Raw genomic sequence first — 23,725 nt, forward strand, 5'->3', positions numbered from 1 at the left:
GAGAGTGTCCGGGTGGGCTGGGCTGTTTAGATCTTCATGGCCCTCAGCCTGCACTGCTTGGTGTAAATGTCCTGCAGGTTGGGGAGGGTGTTCTGATGGTCCGTTTCAGCTGAACGAACCACCCTTTTTAGGGCCATGAAGTCTGCTTGGTGCAGTTTTCCCATCCAGGTGGTGATGCTCCCCACCATGATGCCTCAATGTGCAGGTGTAAAGTTCCTGACACCTTGAGTGGGAGCTTGAAGTCTCTCAGCGCCTGAGGAGGTAGAGACGCTGTCTGGCCTTCTTCACAGTGATGTTTATGTGATGAGTCCAGGACAGGTCTGTGAGATGGTCACTCCCAGGTATTTGAAGGTGTCCACTCTTTCTCACCTCAGCACCACTGATGACAAGGGGATGGTAGTCCCTCTGCTGCTTCTGCTGAAAGTCCACGATCAGTTCCTTTGTTTTGCTGAAGTTGAGCAAGGAGGTGGTTCTCCTGGCACCAGTTCTCCAGGCGGGAGACCTCTCTCCGTAGTGCTGTCTCCTCATTGGTGAGAGATTAGTCCCACAACAGCAGTGTCGTCAGCAAACTTGATGATGACGTTGAACTCTGACGTGGCCTCGCAGTCATGGGTGTACAGTGAGTACAGCAGAGGGCTGAGCACACAGCCTTGGGGGGATCCTAGGTGTGAGGTGAGGGAGGATGAGTGTGAGGTGACCCACTCGTACCACCTGTGGTCTGCTGGTCAGGAAGCTGTGAACCCACCTGCACAGGACATGGGCCCAGGCCCAGGTCCAGCAGCTTAGAGACCAGCCTGGAGGGAAACTATGGTGTTGAAGCTGAACTGTAATCTACAAACACACTCTCACATAGTTCCCCGTTCCCAGTGTCTTATGTGTGAAAGGGTCTTGTGGAGGAGGAAGGATATGGCGTCATTCTGTGGATCTGTCTGGCCGTATTTATGACCCAAAACTGTAGTGGGTCGAGGGTGGTGGGCAGTGAGGAGGTGATGAATGTCCTTGATGAGTCTCTCAAACACTTCATCACCACAGAGGTGAGTGCTATGGGCCTGAAGTCATTGGGGCTGCTGGGGGTGTGGTTTCTTTGGGACAGGGGACTATGATGGACTTTTAAAAGCCAGGTGGGAATCACACACAGTTTCAGTGAGAGTTGAATATCAGTGTAAACACCGGGTGCCAGCTGGTTCAGAGCCAGGTCCTTAAGGACACCGTTCCGCTAATACCGTCTGGTCCAGCCGCTTTTCCTGGTGTTTACACGTCTAAACGGCCCTCCTCACGTCGCGCTCCGGTCACAGTGAGTGTCTCCGCCCCTGCCGGCCCGGGAGCGCAGCAGGCTGTCGGCTTCCGATCAAAGCGCGCAAAGAAGATGTTGAGTTCATCAGCCAAGAGAAGCGTCGCACTCACCGGGTGTGTGTGTGTGCTTGTAGTCGTGATGTGCGTAGTCCCGCACAGTCCCCTGGGTCCGACTGTTGTAGTTGCTGTTCCAGTCTGCGCCGTAGCGATTGTTTAGCCTCTCTCACCGCTCTGCGGACGTTGTATGATGCAACCTTGTAGTCCTCCATGTTCCCTCCCAGAGGCGAGGCCGGAGTTGTAGGCAACGGTGCGGGACCTCAGGGCGTCGCGACAGATTTATCCACCCACGGCTTCTGGTGGAAAAGTCCTGATGGTCCTCCTAAGTGAGTAGTCTTCAACAACTTTCCCAATAAAATCCCACAACAGTTTCCGTAAAATCCTCGATGTCTCCGCCCGTGCTGCTGCAAACCTAGTCCCAGTCGGTTGAACCAACGCACCCTGCAGAGCGGCCTCTGTTTGATCAGACCCACGTGTCACTTCTCTCACAGTGGATGAATGTTGTGGCATAACTAGCAGTCATAAACATTTTTCCACTCGCTTCAGGGCTTCATCATAAGAGCTCCTACCTGAAAATTCCACACTGGCTTGACATTTCCTTCCAGTGATAAGCAGCATTGGTCTCATATGGCATATGCATACACACACACAAGCACACACACACACATACATTCACACATTCTCTCAACTTGTCCCTGGGAGTAAGTGCTTCATTGCAGGCTGCTGACAAAGAGGTTATAGACTACACTCAGCATAGCCAGACAAAAGAAAGCAAGCAAAGAGACAATCCTTCTAAGTTCAGCATTTATCAACACAGTAACAGAAACAACATTGCAGTGTGGGCAAATTTGTATAAAGTATGTGAGGTGCGGAGGCCATGATACCACATGAACACATTAAAGAAAGACAGTGTAACTAATGTTGAATTACAGCCACTAATCCAAGTAGCAGCTGGAGAATTAATGTAAATGCTTTTGGACTAACAGTACAAGTGTTTTAGTCTTCAAACTAACTCAGACAGCATATACAGTACATAGGCAGGTGGGGGCAAGGATGATGAAAGTTATAAGACTGTTAACCTGAACTGCGGTCAGGTTAACAGGTTTACTCACTCTTTACTTTCACTGTCACTTTCACTGTTTAAGTTTCGGCACTAAGGGAGGGAGTTAAAAGAAAGTAAAAGACCAAAATGTTGATCTGTTCCTTTTGACTGATTTTGGAATACAATGATTTTGTTTAGATAACCTACAACCGCACTTCCAAAAAAGGTGGGATGCTGTGTGAAATGTAAATAAAAACAGAATGCAATGATGTACAAATTTCATAACTCATGTTTTATTTACAGTAGAACATTCAAAGCATATCAAATGTTTAAGCTGAAAAAATTTTACCATTTTAAGAAAAAATAATTATTTTGAATTTGATGGCAGCAACATATCTCAAAAAAGTTGGGACAGGTGCAACAAAAGGCTGGAAAATGAAGTGTAACTCAAAAGAAACAGCTTGCGGAACTTTTTGTATTTAATTAGGTTAATTGGCAACAGGTCATTAACATGATTGGGTATAAAGAGGCACAGCTTTTCAGAAGTAAAGATGGGCAGAGGTTCGCCAGTCTTAAAAAAAACTGCCACTAAAAATTGTGAGACAATTTCAGAATCATGTTATTCAGTGTAATTGTGAAGACTTTGAATCACCTCCAGTAGATAATATCATCGAACGAGTTAGAGAATCTGGAGAAATCTCTGTGCGCAAGGGACATGGCAGAAAGTCATTATTGGATGTCCATGATCTTTGGGCCCTCAGACAGCATTGCATTAAAAACAGACATGAACACTTCCAGAAATCACTGTGTGTGAACACAGTTCACTGTGCCATCCACACATGCAGGTTAAAGTTCTATCGTGCAAAGAAGCCATATGTTAACACGACCCAGAAATGTTGCTCTTTTCTGGACCAAAGGTCATTTAAAATGAACTGAGACAAAGTGGAAAAATGCTCTGTCATCAGACGGATCAAAATTTGAAATTCATTTTGGAAAACATGAACCCGTGTCATGTGAACTAAAGAGGAGAAGGACCGTCTGACTTGTTATCAACATTCAGTTCAAAAGCCTGCATCTCTGATAGTATGCCTATGGAACTGACAGCTTGCACATCTGGAAAGGCGCCATCAATGCTGAAAGGTGCATTCAGGTTTCAGATCATCATATGCTCCCATCCAGACGATGTCTTTCATGTTTCCGCAAGACAAAGCTGAACCCCGTACAGCATCAATTACAGCAGCGTGTGTTCATAGTAGAAGCAGAAGACTGCCTGCAGTCCAGACCTTTCACCAAACATTTGACGCATCATGAAACAACAAAATACAAAAAGAAGATGCAGGACTGTTGAGCAGCTAGAATCCTATATCCGACAAGAACAGGGCAGCCTTCCTTGCCCTAATGTTAAGCCACTGGTATCCTGAGTTTCCAGACGTTTACAGGCTGTTGTTAAAACAAGAGGGGATGCTGCACAGTGGTAAACATGGCCCTGTCTAATTCTCTTTTTTAAATGTGTTCCCACCATCAAATTCAAAATGAGTTTTTTTTTTCTTAAAATGGTACATATTTTCTGTATTGTATATTGTGACTACAATATGGAAATATGAGATTTTCACATCATTGCATTCTGTTTTTATTTACATTTTACACCGTGTCCCAACTTTTTGGAACTCAGTTTGTAGTTGTCTTTTTTTCCAATCAGTCTGATCATCTCACTAGTATATTTTTACCATCAGACCTTAGTTCTGTGTTGCTGTGTTCCCAGGTTTTAGCATTTAATTTCAGAACCATTATCATAACTTGAGAGAAACGATAGTCAAAAGAATAAAAATAAGAGCCAAGTTTTAATCAGATGAAACTATTCTTAACAGAGTTGATTTGCCTTCTTGTTACTGAAAGCAGGAACTGTTTTTGTTACTATAAATGTTCTCTGGACGTTTTAATAGAAAAGCTTTTCATTAGAAGAGTTCTGGGATGCATGACAGTCCTTTGATCCCCTTTCCTTCTGTGTGTGTGTGTGTGTGTGTGTGTGTGTGTGTGTGCGCGCGCGCATGTCTGTGTGCACGTGTGCGTCCGTGCGCACATGTACATAATAATAGAGAGGGTTATACCTCTGTGAGTGTAAAGTAAGTAAGATGATTTGTATGTACTGTATATGCGTGTGTGTAGCACCCAGTGAAGGTGAGAACACTTTCATTTTTGAGTGGAGCTGGTCTAAGAGATGTTGCAGTGTTCACAGAAGGTATTCCCGTAGGCTGTCAACCTGCTCACAACACTGTGTGTGTGTTGTGTGTGTGTGTGTGTGTGTGGGTGTGTGTGTGTGTGTGTGTGTGTGTGTGTGCGCGCGTGTGTGTGCGCGTGTGTGTGTGTGTATGCATTTCAGTGTGTGTGCAGGAAAAAATAGTACATCTTATGAAACTTTAATTGTTTGTTTGGAGGAGATTGGGGCATGGGTACAGAGAAGCATATGGCACGTGCACTCCTTAGCATTGGTGCAGTAGTGCTCCTCTGCAACACAGGACTAGAAGCACTCTATCGAGTCTGCTAACTAGGTCAAGAGGTAGTATTAAACTCACTGTATGGAGTGACCGTACAGTGTGTCATATTTTTGGTGTGTCCCTGTTTAATGTGTCTTTGTCACAAGCTGCAGTCCGCCTTCAACAAGCTGCAAGGTCCAGGAGAGCCTGAGGTGCTTTAGTTCTGCCTCTGGTTGCTTCCCTTTCTGATTAGGAAGCATTTTCTCTGCTGTTATCTCTGCTCTCATCCCGATTAACTTTGCATTGTCACTAATCAAAGCTGGTCTGATTCTAAGCCGAGCAACACTGGAACACACTGTCCCCAAGCGCCACGCTAGATTCAGCTTAGATGCTATTTCAGTAGGAGCCTCTAACAGTATGTACCCAACTTGGTTTTGAATGATTACACTATTATGCTAAAACTCTGCAGTATACATGTGGGAATATGTTTTAAATGCTAATTGCTCATATCCTGGAAAGCAAACGGGGAACTCCTTCTAGACATTTTTTAAAAGAGCTGTGCTCCGCCAGTGAGCTGTGGGTATAGAAAAAAGGAGAGAGGGCAAATTTGAAAATCCTGTCCAGTATGACTGATGACTGTCAGGGCCGGAAGGAAGATCAGCTTTGATCACTGCAGCATATTCTGCCTTACATTCCAGAAAGAGGCTAAGGTAGCAGAAACATCTGTGGACTCACATTGCTCAGAAGTTATACGCTACTGTGTGTAACAAAGTAAAGCCTCAATCTGACCAAGAATGTCAATGTCAGCTGTTCCAAACTATTTTATTAATGGACCATTTATGGACCCTAGATGACTACTCACTTTTCATTTGGAACTATTATTATATGAAAGTTTTACTTTGTCCAAAACTTTTGTCTATGACCTAATATGTGCAAAACTAGTGAAAATGTCAACAACATAGCTTTACTTTGTAATAATGAGTATTCTAACAGGTTAACATTATTTTTGGTATATTACTGCTAAACATCACCCTGTTGGTGTTAAAGTGCACTCCAATTTGTAGTGTTAATTAATTAGCGCTACAAATTAGTTAATTAATTTTGCTTGTTAAATCATAATATTTTCATTTAATGAAATTTTTCAGTGGAGGGTTTAGTGGGCAACTCACATCTGTTGTTTCAGCCTCTGTGGCAGTTTGACAGTTCAGGTGGTACTGTATGGTATGGTATGGTATGGTATGGTTTTAAAAAATGGGGATAAATTTTAGGTCCAGTTGAAATTAGCTTCTGCAAAAACCACCCCAGAATACATGTCATAAGATTGGTATTTGCATATATTTTGTGTGTTTTTTACACACACTGTATATGAAAGATGGACAAAGCTACAGTGACATACATACACTGGTTTGTGAACTTGCATTTTGATGCCTTGACTTCTGCCTAATGGCCTTAATGGAGCCATTTGCTACCCTTTATAGATGAGATGATGGAGTGCTTAATTATCAGCTAACACTCACAAGCTTGGCTATCCAGGTGCATCCATAGACTGTAAAGGTTCATCACACAGGCATAGATACCTGCTAATTAGCCCTAAGTAATGGACTAATAAAATATTTGAATCTCACTCACTAAAACTGGGGCATATGTTAACATAAATTAACCAAAATAGCTCCAGTACACCATAATAAAATTTAACCAGGCATGTTGTAAAAACAGAAATATGGGGATATTAGCTATAGGACTGTTTTGTTGTACCAGGCTTAAACATGTTTATGTCTGCTGCACAGGGGTAACAACTCTGTGATAGGTACCAGGACAGATATTTTTGGGGCCCTTACCACCATGTATCCACTCACACATCCACTGTGTAAGTGCAAAAATAATATCTTACAGCGTCCATCCATACATTTCCTTTCACTTATCCAATTCAGGATTGCAGCAGGGGCTGGAGTCTATCCCTGCTGTCATAGAGCAATCGATAGTGTGCACCTTGGACAGGTTGCCAATTTGTCGCAGGGATAACACATAGAGATCAACAACCATTCACACTCACATTCACACATATGGTCAGTTTAGAAGCCTCAGTTAACCTAACCCCATGCATGTCTTTGTACTGTGTGGGGACTCTGAAGTACCACTTGAGTACCCGGACAGAACCCACACAGACACAGGGAGAACATGAAAACACCTCACGGAAAGAGCTCAGACAGGATTTGAATCCGGGACCTTGTTGCTGTGAGGCAACAGTGCTAAATACTGCACCACTGAGCTGCCCTATCATACAGCAGTAATCAATAAGCATCATTCCCACTTTTGATCAGCACCATGGACAGCAACCACAGTCAGTGGTTGGGGGAATGGACACATTTATTTAAGCTTATGCTATAAACTCACACCATCTTCTTCAACTAGGCTAAAGTAACAGAAAGACAACTAATGTCTATAAACACGGAACAAAAGAGAGAAGTCCATTAACCATAAATCCTCACAGACTGACTGGACAGGGTCACCATATAGAAAATTCACTCATTTGTAGAATTTCAACAGTCATTTCCAGTAGACTACCTTATAAATATATCACACGCATTACATACATGTGAGTGCATATTTTGAATATATAAGTGGGAAAAAAACATCTTTCAATCCTAACAAAAACAAACTACTCACACATCAGAACTTTCTGACCTCTGCTTAAGAAATTCATTGACAGCACTGCTCAAATCCAAAATCCAGATGCTCCTTTTCATCCAGCTCTCTTCTCTCCTTATTCTTTTGATGAATACTGTTTTGCTTTGCTTTGGCTTGCTAAACATTATTTATAATGCCACTGCGCAGCGAACTACTCCATAAGACACAAAGAACAAATTGTTGCATAGTTGCCAGGTTCTCATACGTGCCAGGTCCGCAAGCATTTTCCACAAAAAAGAAAAAGCAAGGTCAGGAAGTACAAGTAATATATTTCCCAGCATGTCCCTCCACCTACTTTTAATCAGTGGAGTTTAAAGTGGTTGAGCAAATATTTGCAGATAAAACTCAATTCACCTAAATATACTTTTTATACTATAAAAAGTATATTAATAAAGTTAGGCTTTGGTTCAGGAGGTAGAACGATGACTGAAACGTATAGTGGAACTTTTATAAACTGTCCAACTTGCCATGTAATTTGTAGGGGCCCATTTGATAGTTATGTTGACTGGCCGAGCTTACTTTCTGAGCCCTGGGGGACGACGCTGATGATGACGTCATTGCACAGCCACGTTTATACTCACCGTTTCGGCACTTTTGTGCAATCTTCTCCCACAGAAATCTCCCTCCATGAGGTCTGTGCCATCTGGGACTCCCTGTGCCCTTTACTCAATTTTTGTGCCTCAAGTGGCCACTCATTGAACTGCAGTTTTTTATACTTCCGTGCTAGTGTCATTGTTGATCCCAATAGTTGGCTGTTTTTCTTTTTTTGTTTGTTTTTTATAAGTAATTGGATACTCACAAGTGTGTCCAAACTTTTGATTGGTACTGTTTTTTTTTTTCTTCTTTTTTTATTTTTTTGTTATTGTTACTTTATATTTATTTTTCTTTAATATATTTGGAAAAACTGTCAACTGCATGTAAATGTGATGTAAATAAAGAATCCTTGAATCCTTAAATATGTACCAACTGTTGCTGTTTAGATTTAACACCCTAACGGTTTGTGCTCATTCTAGTTGAGGCTGTTAATTTATGCAACATTCCCACATCAAAACACGATATTTACAGCTTGGTGAAGATGCAGAACATAAATATTTTAATGATTTAAATTCAGCCACTAGATCTATCAATATTTGGTGTAGTTCTACCAAGTTTTTTCTCTGAGAAGTCTGCATTTGATGCACAGATTTAAAGAACCAGTAGCCTTTTTAAATCAATCAGTGTGACAAGTTGGTAAGGAAACACAGCTAGGTTTTTATCTTGTCTTGTTGCCATCAATTTTTTATAAAAGATGAGATTTCCAAATTATAAACAGCCAAATGAGAAAGAACAATAATCCTTCCAGTCAACATGTTAATGTACCGTCAAATCATTGATGATTACCAAACAGTAAAATGACACTGTAAACTTATTCTGCCACAAACATGTTTTCACGCAACATCAATATGCTGATGCAAGTTCACTGAATAAACAAGCCCTTCATTATTGTTGTCTTGCTGCTGTTTTTTTTTTTTACAGAGCTTCCGTACGGCTGGGAGAAAATCGATGACCCCATTTACGGCAGCTACTATGTCGAGTAAGTTCAGTGCATCTTTAATATGTAATAGCTTGCTTTTGATTTTCAGCATAGCCCGCTGGTGTCGCATTAATCATATTTATTAGGAGCAAACTGGCGATGTAGCCAGAAAGGGGTTACTCTTAATGTCTGCTTGCTGATGGCTCACTGTTTGTTTGCAAGTTTATGTGCTTATCTGAAACGCTCGTGGTGCATCTGAATGCTTTGTATGTGTGTCTACACAGTAACAGCTGCAGTAGCCTGCCCTGTTCCCCTCTCTTTTTCAGGGGTGCCTGTTATTTTTTTGTTTTTGTTTTTTTTTTTGTTATGGGTTTTTTTGGCTGGATGCTTTCCACTCTGGGGCACTGGGATGCTGCTCTATTTTTAGACTGGCAGGGGGAAGTCATTTGGTTTGACTTTGCTTTAGAAAACCTGCAGAATGACACTTGAATACACTCTGCCTTATGTACCGCGCTTCCCTCTTGAGATGCTCTTTTTGTCTCCCTTTGTCATCATGTAAATATCATTAAAGAAGTTGCAAGACCTTGAAATTATATAACTACATAAAAATAAAGTTAAGCTGTTTTGTAATTAGGACTGTGATACTGGGGTGTTCATTAAAAGATAAGGAGGGGAGAGAAAGTTGGGGTGCATGCGTGTGTGTGTGTGTGTGCAGTCTTAAATATGGAGAGAAGTATGTAATGATGACTAATTAGTTCACACTGGCAAATTATAGCATTTGTAGTCACTGTCTATCTCCCCCCCCCACATACAAAATTAAGATCAACGTGGGACATTAAAGGAAATCGCTGTTCCATGTGCAGGGTTCTTCCCGGGCACTGATTCACATAATTCTGGTTACAAGACGCAATGAATTACGGAAGAAATCAATCGCTTGTTCTTTTTTACTCAGCAGAGCTATTTTGCGGCTGTTACATAATCTGGGGACTGGCCATTCAATTAATCATCATAGCTATAGCTGCTGTAGTGCCAGGTTTATTAGCTCTGATCTTTGCCAAGAAGGAGCTAAGATAGGTGTGGCAGTGTAGTGTGAAATCTAAAACCTCTTCTGTTTTTTTCCCCCATGTTATCATCGTAGTCATATAAACAGAAGGACCCAGTTTGAGAACCCAGTCTTGGAGGCTAAAAGGAGACTCCAGCAGCAGCAGCAGATGCAAAGCCAGGGTCTGTCCTCACTGCCCCTTCCCACCATCTACAGAGGTAAGAACACCTCCTTTGGCTTTACATGAAATCATTAGTAGGGTATTGAATGCCTGTATATTAAGAGATTAATATTGCCCAATAATTAAAGCAAATTTATAAAGGTAGCTGTTGTATTGTTAAAAACCCATTCAAAAAGGTTTTTTCTGTCAATTAATGTGCTTCAGAAAGTCTCACGGGAGCTTTAATTATAAGAGCAGATGCAGGAAAATTCTCTTAATGCTTTTAATTACAAATGCAAATGCTGTGAAGGTTCTTTAATGAATACAATTCATTCTAATTGTAAAACAAAAGATAAACAAAGTGAAATAAAACAAAAATCAATATTTGATTTTAAAAATCCCATGTCCACTTGTGCGCTGTTTTTCAGAGTCCTTTGCAGGTAGACTGTTCAAAGTATCGTCAACAACAAAGTTTGAGTTTTTCATTTGATTCTGTCTGTTAATGTAATCCCAGATGGACTCCGCCATGTTCAGATCAGGGCTCTGTGGGAGCTCTTGTACGACTTCTTGTTTTTCTTCTCACTGAAAATAGTTCAAGACTGGAGCAAATCAAATGTCTATCGGACTTTTAAGGCAGTAATATAATAATTTAATAACAGTAATGTAACTTATACAATTTAGATGGGATGGTCCATTTACAGTAAAATAGATAATAATAAAGCAGACTTTGCTTTACTTTTGGATTGATGCCTCATTTATCACCCAAATACTGTCCCAAATTTTATGTCCCAAATACTAAGTTCTAGACTTGAAAATGGGACTTTTTGAAGCCAGTGTGTGACAGCATGGTGGCTCTGTCTATATATTACCAAAGGTCTGTGTGAATCTGCAAAACTTAAAGTAACACGGTACAGTACTAAGTTCTTCTTAATTTAAATATTATGTGTGCAGCAGCATTTTAACCACTAACACTTCCAAAAAATACAAAATGATTTGAATACACTCTAAAACCACATAGATGTGGTCTTAGAGATATTCACAAATTCATATAATCAAGCGGGCTGCATGTATAAGTAAAAAACTATTTGAAGGATAGTTTTTTAAAGGATTATATCAGAATAAATACTATTTTAGTGATGGATCTTGCCTTTTTTAACAGGGCTTTCCTCGTAAAGATTATTTTTATGCTGACTGGCAGTAAGATATATCAGTGAGTTCACACCTATGTCTCATTAAAACAGTGGGTGGAATGCTGGCATTTTGGTGTGACTAATAATACCGATTGCTCATATAAATAGAAACGTCTTCCTAAGAGAACATGTGGGTTTGAATGTGATTCACTGTTTTGTTTAATGATTGGTTTGCTGCTACCTGATTCTACTCTCTATCAGTTTGTTACAGTAGGATGTGTACTGCTAGAAAAAACTGTCTGGACCAGAAAAGTGGAGGTTTGTTACTGTAGTAATGTTGTTAGTCGCCACTCTGAGTCAGGAGTCTGTCTCTGTGGTTCGGTCCATTGAGGCTCTTTTTCCTTATCTCTATCCACCTCTGCCTCTTCCCTCCTCTTCCTGCCTCCTCCTCCTCCTCCGTCTTTTCCCTTCAAACTTTGATGCCAGTGGAAGATGCCAGCCCCTGTGCCACCCTCCCCAGATCCCCCCTCGTTCAGGTCGGCCCAGTGCCCGAGCGCTGCCACAGCCTCAGCGACCTCTCCCGCTCGCCAGCTCTCGGTCGCAGGACTGCTTCATATACCAAATCCTCCTCTGCTGATGTCTCTCCACTCCGGCGTGTTCTGACTCGGCGGATGAATATGTGTCCCAATCACAAGCAGAAACAGCAACCCCTTCACACACCCGCCTGCACTGTGGTGCTAGAGCAGCCAGTCTGTAGCCCCTACTCCCTGTGGCACTTTGTCAGTAAGTAGGCCAAGAAAGAAGCACAGGAGGCTGACTCTTGTTCTCGTGGCTGCCTTCGCTTGTTTGATGCACTCTAAGCATGGTAACTTGCAAGTAAGCTTTTCCCTTGAGGTAGTTAAAGGATTTGTGCAACGGCCATGCCCTATCACCTGCCTTATCACCTGGCATGAGCAGGTGCAGAGGCTTATCATTTAGTCTGGACCAGTGACTGCTTACAAAGGATGCAAAGTTGCACGCTGGCCATGTCTCTTTTCCGAGTCAAAAAGATGGGGGACTTGGTTAAGTGTGACTAAGCTTGCTGGCTGAGATCCTTTCACTCCGACTCCAGGTGCTCCTCTGCCAGAAATTTCCTAGCTCCCCCTCCTTCAGAAATCTCCCAGTTCTTCCCCAACCTCCCCGAGCATCTTCTCCTGGAACTGATCCCTGATTGGCAGCATGGCATTTGCTGAATTTTGCTGCTTCCTTTGTAAAATTGGGATGGAACTGAAGATCTGCCCCACTGTGGCTGTCTGCACCTCTTCTGCCCACTGAATCCCAGCATGGGAGGCGAGGAACGGATGACAGTTTAGTATATTTGGGGTGTGCCAAGAGGGACTTTTCATTGGTACCTTGCACGGGAGTCAAATATTTTGAACTACACCTGCATCTTTCAGCACCACCTTTGTCCAAGTTTGGTCTTTTGCTGCTGCAATCATACCCTTCCAGTTTTCCTGTGGCTATACCCATATCTTAATGGATAAGCTTTGCCTTTGCCCCCACCCTGCGAGCACTGCCCCGCACCAGCTTTAAGGTCCTTTCAGTGATTGCAATAAATCCTATAAGGAAATGCATTTTACTTAATTTGTGTGTTTTTATCCTTTGTAGAGAAGCCGCTGTTCACGCGGGACCCCACTCAGCTGAAAGGCAGTTTCTTGTCTACGTCACTCCAAAAGAGCAACATGGGTTTTGGCTTCACTATAATTGGAGGGGATGAGCCCGATGAATTCCTTCAGGTGAAAAGCGTTATCCCCGATGGGCCCGCTGCAGCTGATGGAAAGATGGCTACAGGTAAGCTTTAGGCATGGCTGACACACCATCTGAGAGAGACTTTTTTTTTTCACTGAGTCACTTTTCTTTACATATAGCTAACAAGGAGCTCTCTTGAGGCAGTGTTAAGTATGTAATACCCTGCCACATTCACACAAAGACACTGAACAATGAGCTTTGCTCAATAAACTAGAACCTGAAGGTCACATAGATATGTTATCCTTGCAAATTTAAAATAATGACATTTCTCATGGCTGGCATGCATTTGCACACGATCACAACCACAGATTGTTGCACACAAGAGCAATTATATGTGGCCTTTCTGCTTGCAGTATCTGTTCTATATATCAGCATACAGCCAAAGAAATGAGGTCAGCCTTTCTTTCATGGTGCAGCCCAAACAAAGTCAAATAAAAGCTCATTAAACCTGCACACAATATAGTATCCATTTCACAGCAGTACTTACTTAAACTTCCCTTGAGTATTTTAGTTTTATACAACTCTCTACTTCTACTTGTAATGATATTTCAAAGGGAAAGTGACTAATTGCATTCCAGCTTCAAAAACTTGTCATGACATTGTGAGTGATACATAATTATACCACCAGTAAAGTGAGCTCTACCTCAGTCAGATACAGTGTTTGTTTTTTGCATGTTAGTGCCATCCATCCATTTTATTCCACTCAACCGATTCAGGGTCACGAGGGGGGGCTGCTGGCGCCTATCCCAGCTGTCACAGGGCAAGAGACAGGGTATACCATGGAGAGGTCGCCAGGTTATTGCAGGACTAACACAGAGAGACAGACAACTATTCACACTCACACCTGGTGCTTTTTATCCATCTATACTGTTTTGGTTTGACTTGCCCAGTTTTGTAGATATCGGCTGTAGAGATGTGTGTGCCTTTTTTTAAAAATATAATATTATGACCCAGTTACTCAAAAACACAAACACAAATTTTGTGAGCAGCTTCATGTAAGAACTATTTCCTTTCTATCAAAGTAAATCTGCCAACCAACATAGCCCAGCTGAGCAGGACACTTAATGTTTACACACTGTCTCACAAACCATAGCACTGGTAGATGGATGCTGCTTTCTTCACATATGGTTGGCAGATGCAATTCAGTAGAAGAGTTTCTACATAGGTGAACTGTTCCTTTTAAATAAGGTTGGAATTGGAGGAATTTTATTTGCAGTGAGGTATTGCTTCTTTTTTCAAGAATATTTATTTCTGAACCAACCAGATGCAAAAAAAAAAAACCAAAACAACCTGTTCCTCCCATTCAATCCACATCCTCAAAAAAAGGTGTTCTCCTTAAGAAAAAAGGGCAAGTGCAGCAAAGGCAGTGTTCAGATTCACACAAGGCCCCCCTCTCTTCAATTTAAAAAAAAATGTAACAGAAAAACTGCATGGTTCACAACAAACCTCTAATCCAATTGACTTTCCATTAGATCCACATCCCCTACAGACTTCAAAAAGGGTCCCCAAACCTTTTCAGACACCATTTCTTTGTCCTTCAGTCTGTATGTTATTTCTTCTAGTCCAATGCTGTTACATTTAAAAAAAAAAAAAAACTGAGGTTCCTTAATGTTTATTCAATTTTATTGTAAATGTGTTTTCTTAATACAAACCAAGTAGAAAAAGCTTGGGTTTAGTTGTTCGTCCTTCCTCTACTTGTTCACAGAGAGATATATGGAGCTTCCTCTTCAAGAGGAAATGGTTGCAAGTCCACAATCAAACACACACACACACGTTACATATTTACATGTATTGCATGCATGTGTGTTGGCTTATGCAGCTTTCCAAGTTTACATTGTGTAAGCTCTCTGTGTGGACCTCTGCACATGTCTGTGCACCAACTGCAGTTTTGTTCTTTCATTAATCATGAAAGGGACTTTATGAGCCCCATAACTCCGGGTTGTAGCCACAGGGGGGTGGCACTGCAGCAGACTTGTGAGCGTGCACAGGCACACACACACACACGCGCGCGCGCGCGCGCGCACACACACACACACACACACACACACACACAGAGTCAAGCCATCTGTGCTAAAGGTCAAGGGAGTAGAAGTAGCCAGCTTGCTGTGCTCTCACTATGCAGTGATGTGTCTATCTGTATACTCTGGAGCAAATGCAGAACTTATAGTGGTCATTTATCACATGTAAAGCAAGCTGGTCAAGGTGCTTCCTCTGTAGGAGTGCTCCTCTCCCGAACACCAGTGCTTTAACAGATTTCTTTCACAACACTAGCTCATAAATGTCCTGCTTTTTTTACAAATGCGTTGGTGCAGCAGCCCAGAATAGATCCCTTGGTGACTAATAAAGCTTGTCCTGATAGTTCTGCATATAAAGCATTTGGGTTTCTGTCTTCTTATCCAATCCTCCTGCTTTGTTTTACAATTCCCATTTCTTTTTTATGTACCCCCCCCCAAAAAAAAGAAGAAACTAAAATATCCCTCCCACTTCTCTACTACTGTATCACACATCTTTTCTTCACCACTTCCTCTCTTCAGCTCATCTCCTTCTCTACTCCCCCTCCCTTTCCCCCCAACTTTGCCTCTACAGACTTTGTGTCCTACTTCTTCAGGAACAGCGCTAGCTTGCTAAGTCAGAGCTTCCACAGAGGTAACCCAGGCCTGCAGAGGTGTAAAATTCCCAATTTCAGATAGCTGATTTTTGCCAGTTTTTCTTCACAATACCTCACAGCTATCTCTATCTGCTATATGATTGCACAGCTACAAAAACATATGTATGATAGTTACATATGTAGCCTTGTGGTGACTGTTTGTTGTGATTTGGTGCTATATAAATAAAATTGAATTGAACTGAATTGAATATAGTATATGTACATATATTAACCACAGGACATGTGAGTTGCTGCCATGCGATTATCTGATTACATATTTGCACTGACGAGCAGTTGAACAGATATACTGTACCTAAGTGACCGGGTGAGTGTATATGCACGAAGTGTATAGTCACAATCATCATTAAAGGCGTTTAGTCTTGTTTGCAAAATGGCCACAGTGCACTTTGAATCATTTATTACCCTACACTGTAAAAAAAATCTATAACTAAGCTTTTAGTTAAGCTTTTCTCATGTTAGAAATAAAACGATTGTAGTCAGATCATCAGCCAGTCTCATTTGTCTGTTTTACGAGAGAGTCATTGCTTTGCTAAAGTATAATAGGCATACCTGAACTAGAGTTAATGAAAGTGTATGGGAGCGAGCCTTTAGCGCATAGACACAACTAAGGTCAATACAAGCCTCCTGCCTTTTGCTGTTGAAGAAACAACAACCCTCTTCTGCAATTTAATCCTGATTTAGTGTTATAGTAGTAATATTTACAATTAATTTCAATGCATTTGTGCAACAAAGCAAGAAAAAATATGGAAATCACACTGCTTTCATAAAATATTTGATTTATTTTTATTTCTTCCATCTTTTTTTTCCGTTTGTTTTATTTTTAACATTGCATTTAGCACGACGCACACTTCCACACTGACACAGACGACCACGGTCTGTATCAAAACCCACCCTGCTGAGAGTCTTAACTGCTCTGTTATCGTGGCCTCATCTTCTCAGCAGGGCCACAGAGAACTCTCGTTATGTTGACAGGCTCTTGAGTACACCATTAGATGGAGATGAATATGTCATAACGAATGTGCAAGGATGGGACAATGAAGATAAAGCAGCTGGGAATGTGGGCCTTGGTCCCAGTCAGTGTGGTGTGTACAGATAAGGTCAATGTGATGTGGACTGTTTAAGGGACCTGCAGGAGCTTTGATAATGGACAGAGAGAAAGAGGACAGTTTTAATTAATGTGGGCTGCTGTCTGTGCTCTCTTTCTTGACAAGTCCATATTTTCCTGTTTTTCCTCTCATGCTCGTGGCCGTGTTTGCCTATTTGTCCTTGTTTCACCCAAATGACAAAAATACATAATTCCCTTCAGATCCTTGTTCGTATCTAGCAGTGAATAATTTGTTTTATCTGCTAATATTTTGGCACATTTTCCCATGGATTTAATTTGTTCTGCTCATGGTGATGGAAAATTCCACTTTTAGTAAAATGACAGTAAGTTCTTGATGTGTTTAATTAGATAGCAAAAAAGAATAAAAACGAGTCCCTAAAATGTTAAATAAATGTTCTTCTCTTTCATTTTTGCTGAATGGACATACCTCTTCAAGGATTTGAAAATAATTCACATTAAACATATGAAGGTTACGTTTTCACAGAATATTTGGTAAAGTTTCCAAGGTTTTTTTTTGGTTTCCAACAAATGTATAGAAGTGCAGGTTTCTCATTTCTTATTTCCTTCTAATTTTGCCAGCTTTTACTTATTTCAATACAAAAGCTAACTTTTTAATTGATGGTAACTTATTTTTAAATTGAAGTTTTATATATTGGTTTTTTTTTATGTGTTATAGAACAATAATTTCTCATTTTGAGACCACAACATTGATTGATGTGATATCTTATTATAGTAAACCAAATCTCTGTCTGTCTGTTTGTTTCCTTGTCTGCCAACTCCTTTTACCTGATCAGCAGTTGAGCAGCCAGACGTGGCACACAGGTACATCTTGGGCTGCTGAAGGTCTAGATCGGATACTATGACGTTATGTTGTCTTGCAACCATCAAGCAATGAGTAAAATGATTGTGTTTTTACCATTTCTGCAATACCTTATGAAAGCAACTGGTCTGTTTAATTTCCCAACAGTAATTTACATCCAAAAAAGCTGATTTATGCATTATATAATATTGTCTTAATGACAAGCAACAACCTAACAATGACCTAAGCTGATATTTTTTTGCATTTATGCACCTACAACACCTTATAAAAACATCATATCATTTTGATTTCATGGCCAACAGTACAAACAGGCTAAACAATGCTCTAGCATAGGCACGTACTAGTTGAACAAATGTGTGTGGTGCTTTTGACTGTTCCCTTTTTTCCCCAAGGGGTTGTCACATGTTTGATGGTGCATGGTGGATATACATGTTTGATTTGGCACCAGTTTTACACCACATGTCCTTCTGATGCAACCCTCCTAATTATCTGGGCTTGGGACCGGCACTGGGAGTATACTAGCTTGTGGCCCCCTGAGGCTGTGTATGTGTCTCCTCCCAGTCTCAACCCGTGCTAACCATGGAGCCACTAGTAGTTGAACAAATAAAGCAGATAAAGACTATTTGTAGAACTGTTTTTCTGTGTTATGACACCAGCTGCATTGACCTGTGATTAATGCTTTCCTGTGCTTCGTGTTACTGTTTTTCTGAGTATTTGAGAGTGTGTCCTCTTTATTTTTGAGAACTATTGAGTGTTTTTCATCATTTAAAAGTATAATGAGCCAAAAAAAAGTTTGGGAACACTGATTCAGAGTAACAGAGGATCTTTTGGATCAGGTTGTTGTGGAGTATTTCTTATGCAGTTTTTAATAGATAAAATATATTTCACTTGTGTATGGATATACGGAAGGTGGCAGAATTTGGTACACACACCAAAAAAAAACACAGCCCTGCCAAGTGAAATGCACCTTTTAAGAATAAGGATGTATGGTAAAACATGGATATATGCCAGTTCTAAGCTTTCTGTTTATGGTTAATCTGCATTTCATTGCTGGTCAAAAAGAATCAGACACGTGCGCTATCGAGGGCGCCATGAGGTCACAGCACCATCATTTGTTTTCTGCCAGTGTGCTCAACTATTGATTCTGACACTGATGCTCAAGGCAAATGTCGGCTGCGTTTACCCGGATTAATTAAAAAGTCCCTCACGTCACGTTGCCCGGAGGTGTGAGCTCACTCTGTCAATACCAGCAGAGCGTTAAAACTTGGAAAGCTTTTGAGACACGGTTTACAAAAGATAGACAGCATTTCAGTGATATCTTAACTTCCATGCGTGCTGTCACTCAGAGGGGTTAGCTGCTCCGCTGCATTTCCACAGCCAATCCAGAAAATCAATGTGAATCGCCTTGTTGTAAAGAAAGAAAAAAAAAAAAAGTGCCATTGACCCAGCCATTAGTGCTATTATAGTCTCCGCTCACGTTTTAAGAGAATTGGGCAGGATGGAACTTGTGGTTAGCAAGGTGAGAGCCAATCACTAAAGTGCATGCTTTGCTTATTAATCACAAAAGATCTCTGTTTTTCACACCTTCGCTTTACAACACACACTGACAGTGTCACCCTGCCCTCTCTCCAAAGAGCATGACAATTATGCCTGCAATTAGAATGTAATTGTTTTCATTATCAACCCAGGTAATGCTGTTTGTCAGACTTTAATGTGGATTGTGCCTCCTAGTCCCACTTGCCTGGAGTTTTAAAAACCTGCATGGTGCCTCCACAGTGGAGCAGAAAACACTATATTTAGTAATCTGGTTGAGACAAAGATAAGCCTGGATGCTGAGTGCTTTTGTGTGGGAACATTTAATTGTTGGCTTGGTTTTATCTACAGTGCAGAATACTACAGCAAGCAAATAAAACCACTTGGGCCCATAAAAGGCAAACATTTTAGCCACTTGTCATATGCACTATTTTACACTTAAAAGGCAGCTGAGACATTATCTGTGGTAATGTTTATCTGTAGAAGTGGTTTATAGCTGCAAGCCATCTGAGGAGAGACTGCAGATGTAGCGTACAGCTGAGAACGGGAATAGCTGTAGAGAGATGAAGTCTTGATATTAAATCCAGGCCAGCTGCTCTTCCACATATTTGATATTCTACATTATAATGATTATTTCTAGGGTGGCACAGTGGTGGGACCTTTCTGTGTGGAATGTGCATGTTCTCCCTGCATGAGTTTCTTCCTCTGGAGTACACCAGACTTCCTCCCACAATCCAAAGACAGACAAATAGGTGATCCTAAACTAGCTGTAGGTGTAAATTGTCTCTCTGTGTGGACTGGTGGCCTGTCCATGATTGTTTTTACAGAATTTTATTTCTCCTGCCTACCACTTTGGTATCATATTGTAGTGATTGTCCTCAGTATGCCAAGCTGTTTCTGTTTAAATCACTACTGCCATTGTTAAAGAAGTTAGTTGATTGTTAGGACAGTCTGCAGTCCTTGTATATCGGCTAAAAACAGATGATCTCAGTGCCAGCCAGCCTCCCTCAGCAGATGGGTCTGCTGATACCCTTCTGCACATGGTATTGGCAAATCTCATATAAGTAAATCTAATTTAAATTAATTTAAGCCACTTATGTTACCATCACATTAGGGAAAACAATGGTTGGAGACCGCGGCACGACCAAAGTTATTGTGACAGTATGCAATGAACTTGCAACTTCTTGTTGCCTTTGGTTGCTTCGAAGAAAGGGGGCCAGGTCTGTGACCACTCTCAGTCCGTTGCCATCCTCAAAGCAACTTTGGGGTGTCAAGGTGGTGATAAGGTGGCCCAGAGGTTGAGCTTGCAACATCATCAGCCTCTGGTTGCCCAGCTGGTTGCCACAACTATTTAGCAAATTCAGTGCAATCACTAGGCAACCGACAATTTTTTCTATTTGATTGCATCCTATTTTACTCTAGTGCGACTGAGACATTAGCCTGTGTACAGTTGCTGCTGCAACAACAAGCTCCTTCCAGTCTTTTGTCTGTCGTGACTCAGGCCTGTTCTGTGTTGGGGGTCTTCTCCAGTGGGACAGCCAGGACCCAAAACACAGACATGAATTTCTGCAGGCTGAATAATAATCTTCTTTTGATTAAAGTGGTTTTAACTGAAATTCCATTGAGCAAGGTTATGATAAAGAGCTGTATTTTTAATTATATTTTTAATTATTTGTGCGTGCGTGTGTGCGTGCCTGCGTGTGTGTGTGTGTGTGTGTGTTAAGTATAGCACTTAATACTTTGAAGTCACTCTTTAACTTAGGCTTGAATTTGTGGCAATTTGATTCAGTGTCATTTTGTTTTAATTGTAATTTTATGTACCATTAAAGCACAACATAAAATTAAAAAGAGTCTCAACATGGTTTCTGTTTATTACAGATCTTGAAGTTAATCGCCTTTAGCTACCCACGTCTGTAGCCATTATTTCTAATGTTCCAGCTCCATTATGCCTGACCACTATATGTCTGTCCATCCTTTTCTCTGCAGGTGATGTTATTGTCTACATCAACGATGTGTGCGTCCTGGGTACCACCCACGCTGATGTGGTGAAACTCTTCCAGTCGGTACCTATTGGCCAAGGCGTGACCCTTGTATTGTGTCGCGGCTACCCTTTGCCATATGAACCAGAGGAAGCTGGCAACACCAATAACAACACCACCACCATCATCTCCCCACTGGGCATCATAGAGCAGCGGCCCATTATGGTGAACGGCAGGACGGGCTACGATAACTACCTAGATTATCTTACTCGCACGGCACGCTTTGTTACAGACCCCAGTCAAGACCAGGTCAACACCCAGCAGCAACTGCTCACGGGTCACCCAGCGGATACCCACTTAGATGGCTCACTTCCTCCCACCACGGGCACTACGCCACCAGACAGCGTCTCTATGGCGTCCTCGGGCGCAACCCAGGGGGAGCTACTGACCTTGACCATGGTGAAGGGCGTGGATGGGTTTGGCTTCACGATTGCGGACAGCGCCACAGGTCAGCGTGTTAAACAAGTCCTGGAGCCTCAGGGCTGCCCGGGCCTGTGCGAGGGCGACTTGATTGTGGAGATTAACAAGCAACCTGTGCAGGGATTCATACACACACAGGTGGTGGAGCTGCTCAAGGAATGCCCTGTGGGAGCTGAGACCAGTCTAGTGGTTCAGAGAGGTGGAACAGGTGAGACCAGTGGCTGCAGGTATTGGTGTTGAAGATTGCTGGCTGAGCAGAAGAGCTTGAATCTCTGTCCTCCTTGTCTACTTATTCATCTCTGTCGTCTTTTGTTAGTGTGTCTGTATGTGTGGTTTAGTCCAGTGACAGCAGAAATCTGTGATACAGTCCCACAGTGCACAACAATGGCTTACTGATGTTCAGCTCCGCTCATGTGCCCTACCAAGTCCCCTTTACTGTTAGCTGCTCCTCAGCCCTCTTTACTCACTGACAGCAGATTCCACTCTAGCCATACCTAGGGCTCCCCAGTATAGTCTGATTGAAGTGTAAGCATTTTGCTGTGTTATTCTCAGAGCCTCTTTTATTTATTTATTTTATTTTATTTTTTTAGTCACTTTCAGATGTGTGGGGAATTTTACCTCTTTCTGTGAGCTGCAAATAAAAGCATGTCAAAACTAGCACATTTTTTCCTTGAAATACTGGTAAATGGTTCTGAAGTGCTTTCAACCCTGTGTTTTTCAGAATGTGAGGCCCTCTCACACTCTCTGACAATCATAATTATGCACTGCACTTTGTCATGAGTCACACACAGGGTTGTTATTTGCAGAATCTACAGGTAGCTGAGTGTACGTGCAGATTGATGGAGGACATTGAGTGTTAAGTGTGTACAAACGTATCTGTTCTTCTGCAAGGCCAGAGCCCTTTCTTTAGCAGCTTTCTTCTAATGGTAATGTCTTTGAAAGAGTTGCTGTCTCGTCCTTGGGAAATGTACATATGACTCAAATGACAGAACATAAGTTGTGTGTAAGCTTGCTGTGATCTGCCTACAAACTGAGATTGCCTTCTTACTGAATTGTGGCGGTGGTGCATCTGTCAGCGATGACTCAGCCGAAGCGCCGACGTTGAAGATTAAAACGTTAGAGAGTTTAATTAAATCTAGAAACAGCAACAGTGGCTGTTCATCAACCAAGCAGATAGGATCTGTCTCTGGAACCTTATTGTTAAATGTTGTTAAATGACTCCTCTCTTTGCGTTTACCTGTCCTTGATTTATCTTGGCATCCTCTAAGTGATGATGCATGAACTTTAGCATTCTCTCATTTGTAGTGCGAGCTGGTAGCTGAGCCAACTCGTTTGGAAAACTGACACTGCGGTGTCTTTTGTGTGCAGCCAATTTGTAGTTCCGTATTTTGCCTCTTTGTGTAGCGTAATGTCGCATACCAATCATAATGCCAACCGCCTGGGTGCCACAGACACCACTGAGACTCACCCACAAAGGTCAGCAGCGGCCACTGAATGGATTTATTCCTATTTGTTTCTTTATTAGGCTGCCCATGTCTCTGCCAGTGAGCAGGGAGCCAACAAAGAGGAAGAGGGGGGGAAAAAGAGGGAAGGGGTGAGGTTTTACGAGGGGAAGTAATGTTTGTTTGTAATCCAGAAATGCTACAAAAAAAAAAAGAAGTATCACAAAAAATCTCCAGTCTGTCAACACGCTCCCCACATATTAGCATCAAAAAGAAAAAAAATGCAGTCTCCTGTCTTAACGGTAAGGTGAACCCACCAACTAACTGGGCTCTTCACTCACAGCAGAGCTTTAGAAGGTGGAAACCAAATTCTTCCATCTAAAAAACAGCCTGTTGGCCTGTGGAGGTAATATTAACCTTGTTTACATGCTAAATTTCATCTCCTGATTGTGTGGGTTTTTTTTATAGCTCCACTACAATGTATCCGGGTGTAGTGTCGCACCTGTTTATT

At 41.7% G+C, this 23,725-nt stretch overlaps 1 protein-coding gene across 6 annotated transcripts in view; it reads left to right on the forward strand.

Annotated features, from left to right (window-relative positions):
• magi2a (membrane associated guanylate kinase, WW and PDZ domain containing 2a) overlaps positions 1–23,725 on the forward strand; it is a 276,525-nt gene that overhangs the window by 212,255 nt on the left and 40,545 nt on the right. For all 6 annotated transcript variants that reach the window (XM_030719783.1, XM_030719785.1, XM_030719786.1 and 3 more), the window contains exons 7-10: positions 9,070–9,127; positions 10,206–10,327; positions 13,047–13,229; positions 21,300–21,980. In XM_030719783.1, coding sequence (XP_030575643.1) covers positions 9,070–9,127; positions 10,206–10,327; positions 13,047–13,229; positions 21,300–21,980 — 1,044 coding nt within the window. The remainder of the gene's footprint in view (positions 1–9,069; positions 9,128–10,205; positions 10,328–13,046; positions 13,230–21,299; positions 21,981–23,725) is intronic.

The sequence above is a fragment of the Archocentrus centrarchus genome, chromosome 23, assembly GCF_007364275.1.
Source record: "Archocentrus centrarchus isolate MPI-CPG fArcCen1 chromosome 23, fArcCen1, whole genome shotgun sequence".
NCBI lineage: Eukaryota > Metazoa > Chordata > Actinopteri > Cichliformes > Cichlidae > Archocentrus > Archocentrus centrarchus.